Source organism: Drosophila ananassae, chromosome 2R, assembly GCF_017639315.1.
Source record: "Drosophila ananassae strain 14024-0371.13 chromosome 2R, ASM1763931v2, whole genome shotgun sequence".
Taxonomy (NCBI): Eukaryota; Metazoa; Arthropoda; class Insecta; order Diptera; family Drosophilidae; genus Drosophila; species Drosophila ananassae.
Window position 1 is genome coordinate 4,630,137 of NC_057928.1, and position 17,362 is coordinate 4,647,498.

A 17,362-nucleotide genomic window follows, 5' to 3' on the forward strand; every position below is an offset into this window, starting at 1 on the left:
TGCTCAATTTGTGGATTTTTTTTAAAATAATTCTTTGGTAGGTGAGAATCCACTTTCAATTGTTTGAGACTCTGCCTTTGACATTCTGAAAATTTACCATATTTCTTATTTTGTGAAATAAGTGAGTGGTAAAGGACGAAGTAGGGGAGGACTTCCGTTTTGCCGTTGGGTCCTGAATCATTTTCGCAGGTGTAAATAAAATCTAGGAAGAAGATTCAATGCTATTGACTTCAGAATCTGCTTCTTTTACTCCGGAAGTCAGCTTAGTTGTCGTTGCGTGATTGTTTATTCCGTTCGCAAATCGGCACGAAATGTCAACAAATTTACACAAATAATCTGAATAATTTTAGAATAATACAGGACGTGTTTCGGCGCGAGTTTCTCTTGAGTCGGGCTTTATTTATATCCCAAGAGCGGCCCTTAAGAAAACTGGAAATGGATATTCATAAAGATAATATTCGAAAAAAATATTTACATAAATATTTATCTTTAAATATGCCAAGTACCTAAATACCTAACAACTACATCACACATTAGTTAAAAAGTATATTGTTTTTTTTTATTTGGCTGATGTCTTAAAATGTGGTTTTTTGATTATCATCTGCAGCATCTTAGAGAAGGCTGAACCGCGTTGCCATTATAAATAAAAGGGACTTTGGATATATCAGATATTATACTTTTATACATATCCTTTGGTTATGTTATATAATAGACGAAGTCTAGTCTAGGTATCTTTAAGAGGTATTTAAACAATTCAGTCAGCCTCTACGCATGGAAGAACAATGACGCATTGTGTAAAATTTTCCGCGATATAAAAGTAGTGTGGTTTTATTCCTTGCTATTTAATTATAAAGTGAAATACGTACATAAATGCTCCAGGCCAATTAATGAATACATAATTTCAAATTAAATGCTGCTACTGCCCTGAGGACAAGCCCCACAAAGTCCAGCACACCGCCGACAGTGAAAACAGTGACAACAAAGTAAAAATGTGCCACATGGGAGTGCATAAGCTTTAAAGCTTCAATGATTCGAATTTATGATCGAATAATAGCAATCTCATTAGGACACTGTCCGGCAAACCGATGCGCAGACATGACACCAGCTCCGACCGAGCCAATTTTCCATGTTTAAATAAATATTCGCATTTTGTAAAATATTTAACAATAATTGAGCGTAAAATAATCGCTCAGCCACGAAGTCCGCCACCCATTGAAAATAAAGCCCGGAATCGACCCTATCATGCCGTTTCGATATGGCGTCATGAGTGTGAAACATCCTGCATTTTACTGCCCATACGAACCAGGTCCAAAGGCCGAATGCGTTAATTGCAGTTGCCGCTGCATAGGACACGGATTGCGGCGACAACGACATTCGTAATTAAATAGACACCACACATAAGCCACCCACCCACCTGCCCCAAGAGACCTCGTCCGCTTCGGAGGATGTGCGAGTTGCAAGGACAGGTTGTGTTCTTCTCAATTATATAGAAAATAATTTATAATCGAGGTATAGAATTTTGTATATAATGTTTTCATGATCATTTTTCTCGAATAGCTCTTTTTTAAGCATTAAACCCTTTACCGATGCATGTCTGCAATACGTCAACAGAGCCTGAGATGGCTGAAGGTTCTTGGTTAAAGTTAAGAAGAAGGCTGACAAGCCTCCTTGAGAAGGAAGAATCATATACTTATAGATATAGATTTGGCCATATGTGCTTTAAACATCTCGAACGTAATCACTTATTTTATGAAACGGTCCTTTGAAACTAAATATTTTTCCAGGTCCCTCCAACTGGCCACTGTCTGAAATGGATTTTAAAAATGGCCTTTGAATCTATGTTATTGACCAAAGACCGTACCGAGAGTTGTTTCATGCCGTGGTCGCGTCAAAAGAGAATAACGCAATTCTCCGACCCTATAAAGTATATACATTTATGATCAGAATCACATCCTGTGTCGATATAAGCATGTCCGTCTGTCCATCCGTCCATCTGTTTCTAGGCAAACTAGTCTCTCAGTTTCAAACCTAACGTCTTATAACATTTTACATATCCTTTTTCTATTCGCAGGCATTATTTATGTAAGTCGGAAAGGCCGGGATCGGTCTGCTATATCCTATTGCTGCATTACAATTGATTTATTAGAAATTCCATAACCTTACTATTTTTGAAAATGCTTGGGGTTGTTTACAACATTTTTACTAGAAATTCGATTTTTTATATATGCGTTGAATACAGGTCGGGTAGTTATTTCAATAAAACAAAACATGTATTGTTTTGATAGTGTATAATATTAGTCAAGGGCACTTAAAGCTTAAATAAATTCCGGTGCCATGATACGTTATAATGATGTTTATTATATATCGTAAAGCCAAATGATTAAAAATATAGTTTTGTTTTATGTATACATTCGGGCGGTTTATTTGAAGAGTCTGCATACTTTTGGGCCAAATTAAGGCTTAGCATGAACACAGTGAACTGACAGTCGTTCGGCGCTGGAACCGATTCTCAGTCGTCACTGTAAATATTGAACAATATTTGCTGGGAATATTGAAATACTTTCACAGCCACTTGCGCGCTAGGATCTGCGGTCTCCACGTCGCAGTAGTTTTTGCTCGTTTATTTGACTTTTGTTTTTTGCAGCTTCGTCAGAGAGGGGTTGTGAACTGGCGGGACTCAACCCTTTTCCGTCGGTTCGTGATGTTATTTGTTTATCTTATGTGCAAACTCCGTCTTGCTTTGCTACCGGAAGCTGGCAAATTTATTGCAATCACGCACGGGATTTGTCGCTTAGTCTTTGGCAGTCTTGCATCCTGCAAAAAATGTATCGGCCCTAGGAAGAGAGCGAGGAGCATAAAAACCACACACCGCAAAATGTTTGCAACTAACAGGCCAAAAACGCACTGCGCATTAAATTTAAACTAATTGTTTGGCATTTGTAATGGCTGCCGCAGCGACAAACGTTTTAATTGCGGCTGCAGCCTCTGCGAGTGCAGCAACAACTGCAGCTGCAGCATATTATTGGGAGGTTACGAGCCCAATGGCCGAGAAGAAAAAGCATTCGTAAAAAACGGGAATTTATTTGGGGCCTGGGTCTGATTCGGCAGCAATTAATTCGAACACGCGGCTCTTCCCTTACTTCCGGTTCTGGTTTTGACTTTGCGGTTACCCTCAACAGCCACCCCATCCCTTTAATTTCGGCTAATGGCTTCATAGCGCTGAATGCAATGGCAGTGCATTTTTGTTGGAGCCTGTGTCCTGCTTGTCCCTTTGCTGACGTCTATCCTGATATATGTTTCTGAGGAGGGTCGGCTAGGCTGGACTCGGGCCGTCGTAAGGTGCCGTCGTTAGTTTTTGCTAAGGCAACAGTTGAACGACACTAATGCGGGAGGCAAAAAGTATCTTAGTCTCCGGAAGGACTTTCGTGTCTGGGCATGTGTAAAACTCTTTTAAAGAGGACCCTTAAACTTTATTGGCTGAATTACAGCATTATTGTGTTTTCTACCTCAATCACTATTCTTCGGCTATACATAGAGTCTCCTCGCGCACGCCAAGGCATGCAGGTCGTCACCTCCTGGACTGCCGTCCACAGTGAAGAAGCACTTCATTTGGGCTTGGCGGCAATCTTCCCATACAGCTGCTCTGGGGTTGGGATATCGCTGACGAAATAGTTAGCCGGAATAAAATGGAATATTTTCTTCAGGACATCCAATAGAATGTCCTCGATGGTCTGGGTAATGACGGTGTATAAAGCATCCGCCAACATGCGCCAATTGTCGTTGAAGAATTTATTGGTGCTGTCCTCTGCAATCAAAGATCAGTGAGTGGGCAAAGAGGCATTGAGGTATTGGTGAATTATGTTACCCAATTGTTTGTTTCCGTTGAAGAGGTTGGAGAAATACGACTTAAGTCCGTCCATTTTAAAGTCCACTCGCAGGTTGGTCACATTGTAAAATGTGAACCCGCCCTTAGAGTACAGTCGAGTTTTCGTGTGCATAGTCACAGTCATGTTCTCGGCGTCTAGGAATACCTGCCCCCGCCCGTTTAGCGGGATGAGAAGGATACGGCCAAACAGGCTGTAGTTCCCCTGGAGCTTCATCTCGGGCAAGGTGAAAATGGTCTTCCAGCTGTAGTCCTTCTTAAAGACCCTGGAAATCATCATATTAGTTAAGCTTGTAGCGTAGTCCTGAAATAAAAGTCCAACTTACTGGCTCTCTAGAACGTTCGTGTGACCGAATCCGGTGATCATAACGTTGGCCAACTCTACTTTGAGATTGATTGCATTACTGTTGCCCTGCGAAATCCGGATACGATGCAGGAAAAAGGGATCAAAGCTCTTGATACTCGTCAGCCCGGGTATTCCTGCAGGTATGGTTTTGGGTCAATAAACAATGGTGTTCATGGGAGACTGCTCTCACCGTCATTGAGTTTGTCGAAGAGCTGCTGGATGCTGTGTGTCGAGCAGTTGACAAAATCCTTCTCCGCTATCCTACACTCTTTGATGTAATCTGCTGCGGTTCGAGTAGAATTTAATTTCAGTTCAGTTCGGTTCATAAGGTTCAGTTTCAGTTTGGTGCGATTTCGAGTTCATTTCGAGTGCAAGGCAAAGCATAAATTACACGCCGAAAGTACAGAGAAACAAATTCTATTTAGTGGAGAATTATTTGTAAATGACCCTAAACCTATGTTAGTTACATCTTAAATTTATTTCCATTCACCGATTTCAGTTAAACCTCAAGCAGGCTGGACTTACGCGGCTCTGTCAGATATCCATCGTCTCCTCGAACTACACTTAAAGCCAATGTCCCAAACAACACAATCCATACCACGATCACCCTCATAATACTTAACATCGTGTTTCTCTGCGTTATCCGTGTATTTTTTAGGAACTACCGATGCCTTCTCAATGTCGACCGACATCAATGGAAAGCACTTAAAAACTGAATGAAAACCTACGATTTCAAAATTTTCGCCATAGCTTGCGGTTGGCGGGAAAACTGGATTTGAGTGGCTTGCGAAAATTTCGCAACTGACCAGTCCGACAAGTGCCTAGCATTAAATGAACAGTAGTCCACAGCTGAGTGCTTGCATGTTGCAGCCACTGTTGCAGCCAGTCCAAGCCACTTCTGTTTCGCCATCGATCGCTCTCATAGTTCGGACTAGGTGGATTGCGACGGTCAACTCGACGAGGGAGCCAAGAAAAAAGTTAACAATAGCTGATCTGCGCTGAACTATCAGCTAATTTTGTTGCAACACGTGGTGGATAAACAGATGGCACATCGGCGGTTTCGCAAAAGCTATTGACCTATGTATGTAGTTGCGCGGTTGTTCTTGTTTTTCTCCATTGATCCGTTTTGTATGAGCTTACTACTTAGTAATTACCAAAATATTTCTTTTGGTATTTATGTACATACATAGTCGTTCTCATCAAAAGCACGCTCTCATCAATAAATTGTTAAGAATGTGACAACTTTACACTACTCTTTCATGGTTAAGTTAGCAGTACATAAAAGCTTTTGAGTGTAGTTAAAAAATAATAATAATTATTATTATTATTGAGAAAATTGTGGGTTATTTAAATAACTCGAAATTAAGACAGACAGACATTATATATGTAGCAACTACAGGCCTTAACTAGCTTATACATTTTTGGCTTACAATCATGTGCGGTTCTTTATTAAATGTTAATGACTATGTGTTATTATAGCCTTGCAGAGGGTATTATAATTTTGGTCAAAAGTGTGCAACGCAGTGAAGGAGACATCTCCGACCCTATAAAGTATATATATTCTTGATCCACCTCCTGAGTCGATATGAGCATGTCTGTTCATCTGTTCATTCATAGAACGATCGGAATTGGCATAACTTTGGTGTTTTTAGGCTAGAATGATGGGACTTTCTACGGATTCCATTTTGGGCAATCTAATCTGCTAAAATTCATAACAATCGGCCGACTGTATCCTGCCGCCATATAACTGAACGATCGGAAATGGCACAACCTTAACTGCAAGGTTATAATAACTTCGGCTCCGTCCGGAGTTAGCTTTCCTTTCTTGTTTTTTTTTTGTATTGGCTTAAAATGATCCTTATGGTGTAGAAGTTGTTGCTTTTAATATTATATTGTCGATTTCTTTTAAAGCTGTGAGGGGATCTGTGCAGATTGAAAATTTCCCTTAATGTAGGCGTATTTGCATGCTTTTAGAATCGCTCATATTTCGTGGTATTGTGGTAGAACCTGGTGCCTGGTGTTCTATAATCTCATTTTCTGTTGTTACGCTTTATGATACTATGTCAGTTGATTTGGATCCATCTGTGTAAAGGAAGTGTCGTTTACTAAACTGTAGTTGGTAGATGAAGGGTGCTGTTTTTTTTTTGGGCGATGTGTGAAGTGACGTGTTTATATTTGTGTTGCTCAACTGCTGTTGTTTTGTATTTTCCCTATTTTGTAAATTATTGTGAAGTCGTTGACGTATGCAGTAAATTCGATTTTGTTTATGTGTAGCTAGTATTTTGTTAAGTTGGTTAAATATATTGCAAAAAGTAACACGGACAATGTTACATAGTTATACAATTACATATTTTTTGTAATCCCCCGTCCAACCGACCGAGGGACGCTGCCGCGTGACGTACGGCTCGCGGGAATAGATCCGAGATAGTTAAGCGAAAAGTAGGAGAAAGATATCACGAGGAAGAGTGTTGCACAGATAAGGCGGTTAATATAAGCGATTTAAGATTGTTAGTAGAGCAAGGTGACAAGATGTGGTAGAGACCATTGTAGTACGAACATAATACCCTGAATGGATCGTGTTGGGCATATGTCGAACTACAATGGCTGAGGAGTAGAGGACGAAAGTTTCTAGTCTTTCTACTAGGAACGTAAAAATTTAAGCGTGTTAGTAAATGCTGGCTGCCTATATTTCCATAAATAAGATTGTACAGAAACATGACACCCAGCATCGTTCTACGGTTTGTTAATGATGGTAAGTTGATTAGTAAAAGCCTATTACAATAAGAGGGGAGGCAAAGATTTGCATCCCAATTAAGTCCCCTAAGCGCAAAAGTAAGGAAGTTTTTTTGTACAGATTCAATGTGATCTTGGTCCTCTCCATATTGAGGACTCCAGACACACGATCCATACTCAAGAATCGGACGGATCAGTGATGTATATAACGTTTTAGTTATGTACGGGTCATTAAATTCTTTTGACCACCTTTTAATAAAACCAAGCACACCCATAGCTTTATTAACCATGGTAGATATATGGTCGGTAAATTTAAGTTTCAAATCTAATAGGACACCTAGATCGTTAACCTGAGTTAATCGTTCTAAGGCGTTCCCATAGAGAAAGTACATAGCCTAGAGGACTAGATCGAAAAAAAAGACATGAGTTTACATTTCGATCCATTAAGCTTTAGGTTATTTGCTAAACACCAATTTTAAAGTTTATCCAAATCGGATTGAAGTCTAGACTGGGCGCTAGTGAATTTATACTGAAGGCATAGCTTAACGTCATCAGCGTACATAAGTACAAATGAATTAGTTAAGGCAAGGGGCAAGTCGTTAATAAACAGTGTAAAAAGTAGGGGTCCAAGATGGCTTCCTTGGGGCACCCCAGATGTGGCGCGAGGTAACATCTTTAAAGAAAACACTTTGGGTTCTCCCAGATAAGTAGCTCGAAATCCAGATAAGAAGATCATTTGGAAATCCCAAAAGACTGAAGTCAGTGTACATGACGTCTGTTTGTAAGGCATTCCGAAAGCCATCCGTGATAAAAGATGTTAGCTCTAATAAGTTGGTAGTGGTGGAGCAGCGCTTCATGAAGCCATGCTGGCATGGAGTTATTATTGAACTTCATAGGTCTTGCAAATGTGGAGTGATAAGTTTTTCAAAAAGCTTTGGAATTGCTGACAATTTAGAGATGCCTCTATAATTCGCAGCGTCGGATTTTTTCCCTTTTTTATGCAGCGGAATAATGAAGGATTCCTTCCTCATAAAGGAAAAGATCGAAGTTTTCAGCGATAGATTAAGGAGTTTAACGAGCGGTTTGCACAGAGCCTCGGCGCAGTTGGTACTCCATCAGGGCCTGGCGAATACACGGGCTTGACCTTAAGAAGATCCGAAAATACACCACTTTGATCGAAAGATGGGCGAAATATAAGATTGACTGATTGGATATTATAAGTGTAAGGCTGAGCTGAGCTGCTGCTAGGTGAATACGTAGTTTGAAAAAACTGTGCAAAGAGATCGGCCATTGCCTGATCAGTGTTCGCATAAGAGTTCTCAAACGTAAGCAGTGGAGGAAAAGATACATGTTTACGCTTAGTGTTTACAAAGCTATAAAACTGCTTCGGATCCTGAGTAAACTGAATCCTGCAGCTGCGAATATAACTCCCATAACATTCTGCGTTATGCACGGTGAAATTGGACCGAGCTACTAAGTATCTTGAATAACTAACTGTACAGCCAGATAATCTATGTTTATTCAAAAGTCTACTCCTACTATTCTTTATGTTGATAAGATGCCTTGTATACCAAGGCGGATTCTTTGAAGCGGACGGATATTTCCTCGGCACACAAGCGTCAAAAAATGAGTTTAAAGTGAAATAAAATTTTTGTAATGCTAAGTTAATATCATCGCATGCCAGTAAATCAGACCAATCAAATTCCGAAATTAACTTATTTAATTTCATAAAATCAGCCGTACGAAAGAAACGAACTTTATGAGATTTAAGTGTAGACTTAAGGTCAATTAAGGAGTTGTTTTCAAATGAAAGCTCAAGAGTGGAATGATATGGATCCTCAGGGTCAGAAAGGGGCAAAGTTCTGGAAAGAGACATACGTATGTACATACATATATGTACACAGTGGGATCCAAGTTCAGTACCATATTGAACATTTTCAGAAAGGCCTCAAATGGAATACAAATATACTGGGAAATAAGTTGTCTTCTAAGAAAAAATTGTGTGTCATTCATAAAAAAAAGGGAATATGTGTTTAAAAACAGAAACCATACTTTAGGGAAAAATTAATTATTTAAAAGCTTATTAATTAATTAAAAGCTAAGAGTATGTGTTTTAGGAATTGCTTTGCCCTTTGCTTTTAAACTTAAAGTAACCACAAACAAGTTAAATAAGGCAAACTATTTTGCGAAGTGATTGATTTTAGAATGAAATATTCATCATGCGGAAAATTCTCCAACATGAATGTTGTTATTCCGCAAGAACAGTAAGTAGATTAAATTTACAGTCTAATTTGGAAGTTCCAAAAAATATTAAAATATAAATTATCTTTATTGATGGATAAGAACTTCTAAAGTTAAATTGAGTCCTTAAAACATAATCCTGCCATTATATGTAATAATTATAATTTGGGCACAGGGATTTTTGGGAAATGAGTTCGTTGGGCGCTTCAGGGAGTCAGTAAAAAGCTTATAATGCAATTTTAAACCGAGCTTTAATTCCCCTTCTAAAGCGGTCTTCCCATCTAGCACACCCAAAAAATTTCTATGCAAGTTAATTTGCATGAAGTGGGGGAAACCGGAAAAGGGCAGCGAGACAAATAAAAGCGTAACCAGTGAGAGGATTCCCAGGAATGGACAGAGCAAATATTAATCCGCAAAAAGGAATTGTCACAAATTGTGTGTCCGGGCTTTGCTTTTTGACTGCAGTGAAAATAATTTTCGTTTCAAAATGGCGAATATTTTTTGAGTCGAATAAGCCATTCCAGTATTTTAGATAATAAATAGTATCTAAATATTTATTTTATTGGATTCAATGTATTTCGGATTAAATATTCGAACTATCTTAACATGCGAAGTAAATGCAATGTTTCATATTTATTACTACAAATATTTTATCAATAATGTAGTTTCCTGGTCTTATAAGAGTATTCTGGTTTTATAATCATTCAAAGAGCATTATCCGCGTCCAAAATATTATTTTATATTTCATATTAAGATTTAATCATTTTAAAATAATTAATTAAAAAAAGACTATGAGCTAAACTAAGTGCTACCGAAATTTTTAATAGTGTCATGACGGCGAAAGCAGTGTAGCCATTGTCCTCTCCGCAGGGGTCTTAGAGCCAGTAAGCCAGCCAACCCCTTTTGGCCAGGAAGCTGCCGCTGGGTTTCCCAGACCCTTCTGGCCCTTATTGCTTTTGGGGCAAAAACAGCTACAGCTGCAAAAGGACAAAAGGACTATGAAGTTGCCCAACATAGGTTGGGCTGGGAGGTAGGTTGCTGATTGTTTCAAATCGCAAGTTTGGCTTACCTTTTTGGGAATTAATTTGCCAAATAAACGCTGACAAAATGCAGGCAACTGGACAAGGACAAAGCCAGGAGTGCTAGTCGTGGTCAGATATCCAACTAATAGGATTTTGATGATAGTTGGGCGGCTGTGCTGTCCTCTGCTGTCCTCTTTGCAAGGCTTGCAGGTTTTTTCCTCGTATTGCGGTGTCGCCATAATCAATTTTTGTCCATCTTTCACTCTACCATCTACCATCGAAATGATTGCGGCTCATGACCCATGAAATGAGTTTCGCCATGTGTGAGAACTGTGCGGTACTTTGATGGGGGGCTGCAAAATGAAAAGGCCAAAACAGGCTAACTGAGGCGCATAACCAAAGCTGCCGCACATTTCGTATTCATGACTTTCTCCTCCGTAACCTTTGCCAGCAAAAATACCAGGAGTTTGAAGTTTTTGGCAATTTTTACGCACAGATCACTGAAATAATAAGGAGCAACCACAATTATTGCGGAACGCGATTTTAATTTACATAATTAACTTGTAATAATTACCCACGCTGATCAAGTATGTTTCATATGCTTGCCACGCCCTCTACAGCCCCTTACCGGAGTCTCACAATCAAGTTTGTGTCCAAATTTGTCATGGGCCCCATTCCCGTCCCCAAAAACGAAAAATCAATGTATTGCCAGCTCAGACAACTTACTTAAAATAGTTATAGTAGCAAACTATTTCAATGCCTAATTTAAATCTACAATTCAAATTGCCAAATCTGATGATTTTTAAAAGAAGTTATTGACTTTTTATTCTGATTTCCTACTGGATTGTTTATTCCAAAACACACAAAACTATGCAACAAAAATGTTGTTTAAAAATGTATGCTTCGAAAGGTAATAATATGTTGTATAGTCGCGAATCCTGACTATAGCCATTCTTGTTTTTCAGTATAGATTTTTCGAGAACTGGAACCGTTTATTCGGAATAATTCGGGCTTGTGGCTGAAGATTGTTTTCTTAAATTAATAAATTGGGAGTTCTAAAAAGTTATCTGTGAGAATGTCTGAATTTTGGGCGAGTTGATGAAGATTCTCTCGCCAACTTGTAAACAAATTTAAATACTCTGAGCAAAAGAACAATTTGATCCCATGACTCCATATAGAAGCACAACTTCAAAATCAAAGTAAATTTACAAATAGGTTTGTCTGTGCCCAAAGAAAACATATTAGTTGTGTGTTACATGAAACCGTCGTCCGTCAGCTGTCGGAGGAGCTGCCAAACTATGAATTTCAGGCCAACGGCGTGGAGGCGGACCGGGCCAAAGCAAACTCAGTTAGGCAAAGTTTGGAACAAACACAAACTACAGCTTAAGCTGCCGGCAGAACAGATATCTGTATCTACTAGTATATAGCTCCGTGCGTGTGCGTTTGTTTAGACTCTAGAGTATGGAACTTGTGGGGGAATGTGTTTTCGCCACCAACGCCACCAATGCTATCTTAAGATCGTCAGGGCGCGGGCAATGCATCATCATTTTCGGTAGACCCTGCCAAGTAATTTAAAAAATCAACAGCTAAATTCAGACGTCGCAGGACGACATTTTGAATGAAAATCAGACCAAACATTGCTTCAAAGTTTTCTATGCGTATCACAGCGCACGTCGCAGTTGCGGTTGTTGTTGCAATCGCCCTTGAAAAGTCAGGTTTAGAAAACATATTTTTGCCATTTTCGAAAATCACAGTACTTGCACTGGCTTCCCTTGTTTGTGTATCAGGCGGTTGTTGCTACTTGAGCCCTGAAGTAGATGAAAGGCTTTTTGGCTTCTGGCAGCTCGTAGACTTTAACGCGATTTTGGGCCCTTGTTTACTTTAGAAGCCTGTGGCTTGGGCGGTGTCTTTTTCTCTTATTCTGCTCAGAGCCTGTGTAGCTCCGCCAGCTCAAGTGTGTTTGCCAATTGAAATGCTAGACAAAGTATCTGTGTTTGGGCTTGGCCTGCGTTGATGATGATGTCGATGAGTGCCACAGATAGACAGAATAGGTAGGATATAAGAGGGGTGGCGTCGAATGGTGTCTTTAAGAGCATCTTGATGCGCTTTTCAAGAGTCGCCACAATAATCCAACAAAGGGGCTATGCAGAAAATGTTTTCCATATGCAAAAATATTTTTTTTGGGTGAATACGAATTTTTGGTGGTGTATGGTTCACCAGTCGTACATTTTAATTACCGATGAAATATTGATTTTGTAATTAAAATGTTCATTATTTTATGAACCGTTGACTAAAATCTTTATGTTATGATTTATTCTAAAATTCATTGTATACAAATCTATCGTCGCATCTTATTTTTTTCGCTATCGCGTTTAAAATTTATTTTAAGTGACAACTTTTAATTTTGGCCTTGCATATGCTGGATTCCATTCAATATAAGTAATAAAAATGAAATTATGCTGACATCGAAAAATATTTAAAAAATGACATTCAAATTCGTTTAGTCTGCAGTTCAAATGCGCACAAAATACCAAAATTGAATTTTGAACAAGACCGCAGTCGCGTAAAATTTTCGTTTGCCCAACAAACGTGCTGAGCGCGGGAAATTTAATTAAAATATTCTCCTGTATCTGCCAAGCGCCGTCGGAGCATAACTGAATTTTAATTGAACATAATCAATGCGAATTTATGGAAGCTCAGAGCCCACCCCTCCGAAAACGAACCCGTCCAACTCGTCCACCTGAAGGCATTTAGGACTCCAAAAGTTCTAAATGTCTTCGGCTATGGTCGTTAATTTATTTGAAGAGAAAATATGAAATTGAAAAATGAAGCTCTGCTCTCGAGTTTCAATTGAACTATCAACTTCTCAAGGGAGGAGGACAAAGGATAATTAAAAGCAAAGGGTTGGGTATTCGATAGAAAAGCTTTCGCATTCCGGCAATCCCGTCGAATAATTGTGAATAATAAAGTACTTTAAATCGCCTTAGAGAGTGTATTGGGGGAACAGAATGGCACACTCTGAGACATTGCATGTAAAGTGCAAGTAAATACATTTCGCTAACCCTGCCTCCTTCAAGGACCATTGAAAGGAGTATTTATTCAGATTTCGGAGTCACAAAGTTCAGGGCTTAAAAATAAATTCAGAGTCCGTAGCGCAGAGAGCAGGGAGTACGGACAAGTGGCGGCAGCAGCGGCAACGGCAGCAAGGTCGGAATGATATAAATCAAGTAAAATCAGTGTGACAGGAAGAAACAATTTAACCATGTTGGACAGGATAAGCCTTCGGAGTTGGGGGGCAAGGTGCCTGTGACACTGCTGTACTCTAGATACTCGGGTCATGTGATGGGCCTGGTGCAATGCAGTTTACACACAGTTTGCACCGAGACATTGTCGTAGATATTCCGGCAAAAAGGATTTGCGGAGCCAAACGAAGCGGAAAGCGGACACGACGTGCGCCAGATGAGCGGCGGGGTATGAAATGTTCTAATGCAATTGTTGCTCGTGAGAGCGAGTGCGTGTAGTTCAGCCTCTGTCTCTGTCCCTGTCGCTGTCCTTGTCTCTCTATCTGCATCCGTGCCTGTGACTGCATGAGTATCTGTATCTCGCACATGCAGACGGCATGTCTTGCGAGTGTGTGTGCGTCGGTGAGTGTAATTGATTTTATCGGTCATGTTAATTTTGATTAAATATGCAAATCGACGTTACAAATTCTCGTTTGTCGCCCAAGAGAAGGAGAGTGGAGTTCAGGTTAGTCCGGATTAACTTGATTGAGGGCCACCGCCCTAAGGCCCCAACCGCCCGTGGCTCAATTTTTTTTGGCTGTACCTTTTGAAATAAAAAAAAAGAATATTACGTTTATTCAACGTTTTTTATTTTTCAATAATTTTTTATGATCTTGAATATATAATTCTTAGTTTATGTACTGGGCTGTTAAGTTTCAATAAGGAAGGATAAAGTTTATTTTAAGTTTCATTAAGGAAGGATAATGTTTATTTTAGGAAAATATTTTTACAAAATTCCTTTTTTTTATATATTTTTTTACATTTTAGTCAAATTTTGGACTTACATCTTTATTTTTTTATTTGTACCAAAAATAACAAGAATAAGCTGGAAAAATTATTTTAGGATCAATAATATAAATGGGATTTCATTTCATGTTGATTCTGATCTAATTCAAAATTTATTCGTTATAATATCATAGTAAAATATGGATGGAAACTAGGAGTTTTTATTTATTTTTTAAGATTTTCTGTGATTTGTTACTGCTAGAAAACGTATATAATATTTTCAATGTTTTCATCTTTTGGGGACGCTTGTTCTGTTATTAAGCTCGGTTATTAAAATACCCATTTCGGCAACCCTCCGTGCTGCACGATTCTGGATTCACGGCTCCATCCATGGCACTGACAGTTATTATGTTACGGTATTATCTCGTTATTTATGCAGCAGATGACAAATGCAATTTGTTGTTTGCTCACCAAACCTGGACCGTGGAGCACAGAGCCCTGCAAAAGGCAGCTCCGAAAATGGATGCAAGCACATGATAATTTCCAATCATTTGAATAATCTCCAACCGGTGGACTTGCCACCTTCCACTCCTCGATCGGCATTTGCCGATGTCCGTGCTTGCTGTGAAAATATTAGCTTAAGAAAATGTCTAACGAGCTCTACGTGCTGCGGCATTCAAAAGGGTGTGTGTCTCTTGCCACTATGCCTCTGGGCGGCTGCAGGACTTACATAGATGAGGAGAGCTGGGCGGGCCACTCCCATAAGCTTCGGCGTGGACGCTGGTTGACTCTTGTGCGGTTTTTGTTTATTGAATAAAACTGTCAAATGCGGAATTGACACATGAGCTGAATGGATAATTAGGCGGCTCTGGGAGTGGGCCAGACTTTGATATCCTGCCCGCATGTTTGGCCAGGAATTAATTGAAGCGATTGCTCATTGTTACTTTTGCTCCGACCCATAATATAGGTAACTACCTGAGTTGTTGCCTTTGGGCACCTGATTTTTTTTCCTTTCTTAAATGCGTAATCAAAAATATAATGACTCGGTTAAAAGTAGGACACACAACAGTATTTTAAAGTATTGGTATTTGTGCGCGGATATCTAATCGAGCGATGTGGATGGCTGTAAATTAAAACAACATTCTGGCGATCGCACATAACACAATTTCGAGCGGTATATAAGTAACTGCCTAGGGAGAGTACAGTCCCACAAGGGAGAACCTTAGCCAACTTTAAAAATACCCATATTCCAAAAAAAACTCATCAAAGGTATGCAGAGTGATTAATAGGTAAATAGTAAGTTAGCTTATATTTTAACTTCACCCATTATCAGCAAGTAATAAACTTATATAGGTATTTAAGGCAAGTGAAAATTCATATCAGAATTCATTCATATCGTTCTTTTTTATAAAAGCTAATTAATTTAGTCAATATACACAGAGCAACAATAAAAATTGGGACGCACGATTTTATGCATGAACTTTTGCATTTTTTGTAGAAAACTTTGCGTTTTAACTTAAAAGTTTAAATAAAAGCCAATATGACATCTAAGTTCCCAAACAAAATCGTTCCATTTTGTTGGCTGGTCTTATAAGAAGCAGCTGTCTTTTAAAAGACCTTCTTTCCCAAAAAACAACTTCTTATCAAAAATATGCGGAACTTCCATTAAGAAAGTTGGTTTAAGAAAACGTTTTAGCTCCACCCATAAACACCAATAAAAGCCAATATAACATCTAAGTTCCCAAACAAAATCGTTCAATTTGTTGGCTTGTCTTAAAAGAAGCAACTGTATTTTAAAAGACCTTCTTTCTCAAAAAACAACTTCTTATCAAAAATATGCGGAACTTCCATTAAGAAAGTTGGTTTAAGAAAACATTAATAGAGTAAGAAATAGGAATTCCAGAAAAGACACGCTTCTATTCAAAGATATATATACATATATTGCTAATATCCGAGAAAATTCGCTGATTGTTATGCAAATTTTAATATCAGAATACTTAATATAGTAGTTATAAGACAATTATAGTGTTACAAAAATGGCATCAATAGAAAGTCCCAAGTTTTAAGGGTATTCGATTTCCCATTATATTTGTATAAATGGCAGCTAGAGCAATTTTGACTAAATTGGAAGAGAAAAGAACGCTAAGGAAGGAATTAGGAAGGATTATATAGTTGCATCATAAATTGTCTTTTGTATATTGTCCTATAATATTGTTTAAAATATTTATTTTTTAGAAGCTTTAATTATATACAATAAGCATATTAGGTTTTTACATTACATTGTTGAATTGAATTGGATATCTATACAACCTGAATTTAATTTTCAGGTGTACAACATTTTTTTCCGAGTTTGGATTGAAATAGTACTAGGAATAGGCATAATAGCGCACGAGATCTAATTGCCGCGACTGGCTCTGACAAATGATAGTGACTCCTGGTGACTGTCTCCTTTTGTGGCAGCTTCACCTGCCTGCTACAAACACCCCAATGTTGATAGCGTTCCCTGTTGCAATAGTTGCCTGCAGGCATTTTCTGTCTGTTGCCGTGCCACACCAGTTAAAAGGTGTTGGTAGTGGGACTATTCCCCCTTCAGTCCCTCCTCAGTCCAGTCTTCAAATGCCCCAGGACCGTACCAAACTGACTGTGCGAATGTGGCCATTAAACGATTTTTCATTGCAAGCTGCCGCAGGTGAATGGGACTCGATCTGTGTGTGACTTTTTAGTAGTCCACGACTTTCGAACTTTAATCTCGTGAATGGCGTGTCATGCTGCAGATGTGGGCGATTCTGGGACGCCTCTACCTGCCCGGAAATTGAAAATCAGCTCACCAGGAGCGGAAATTATTATTTCTTTATTGACGAGCTCCCCATTCCAATCGCTCGCTTCTAAAGCCACGCCTATTGCTGGCTGCTTATTTCTCATGAAACTTTCATTGTTGGTTTTCCTTGTCGGGGATCTATCTTCTAGCCAGAAAGTGCAAATTTATGCAAACTTTACGCAATCAAGACACGACGTTCTTAATAAATTTTACGTGCTAATATTGTCAAAAGCGGGTTCAATTTCTTTTTAATTTCGCACTCTTTTGAAAAATGGAATACTTTGAATGGCTTATCAAAATTAATTTATATTT

At 38.9% G+C, this 17,362-nt stretch overlaps 2 protein-coding genes across 2 annotated transcripts in view; one reads left to right on the plus strand and one right to left on the minus strand.

The window, feature by feature from the left end:
• Positions 1-2,334: 2,334 nt before the first annotated feature.
• LOC6493853 (circadian clock-controlled protein daywake) lies at positions 2,335-5,370 on the minus strand. Its single transcript, XM_032454837.2, has 4 exons — positions 4,420-5,370; positions 4,210-4,363; positions 3,866-4,149; positions 2,335-3,805 (listed from the first exon to the last, which is right to left on the minus strand). Exons 1-4 carry the CDS (start codon positions 4,553-4,555, stop codon positions 3,606-3,608), a joined length of 774 nt encoding a protein of 257 aa, XP_032310728.1. The 5' UTR covers positions 4,556-5,370; the 3' UTR covers positions 2,335-3,605.
• A 10,040-nt stretch (positions 5,371-15,410) lies between these two features.
• LOC6506098 overlaps positions 15,411-17,362 on the plus strand; it is a 30,439-nt gene continuing 28,487 nt past the window's right edge. The window contains exon 1 of the mRNA XM_001958525.4: positions 15,411-15,501. The gene's annotated coding sequence lies outside the window, so the exon portion shown is untranslated. The remainder of the gene's footprint in view (positions 15,502-17,362) is intronic.

Excerpts from the sequence above, each read along its gene's own strand:
- LOC6493853 (XM_032454837.2), bottom strand. The coding sequence starts at position 4,555 with ATGAACCGAACTGAACTGAAATTAAATTCTACTCGAACCGCAGCAGAT. Across the intron at positions 4,150-4,209 it reads ACGAACGTTCTAGAGAGCCA|GGTCTTTAAGAAGGACTACA; the intron begins GTAAGTTGGACT and ends GATGATTTCCAG. Across the intron at positions 3,806-3,865 it reads CAACGGAAACAAACAATTGG|AGGACAGCACCAATAAATTC; the intron begins GTAACATAATTC and ends CTTTGATTGCAG.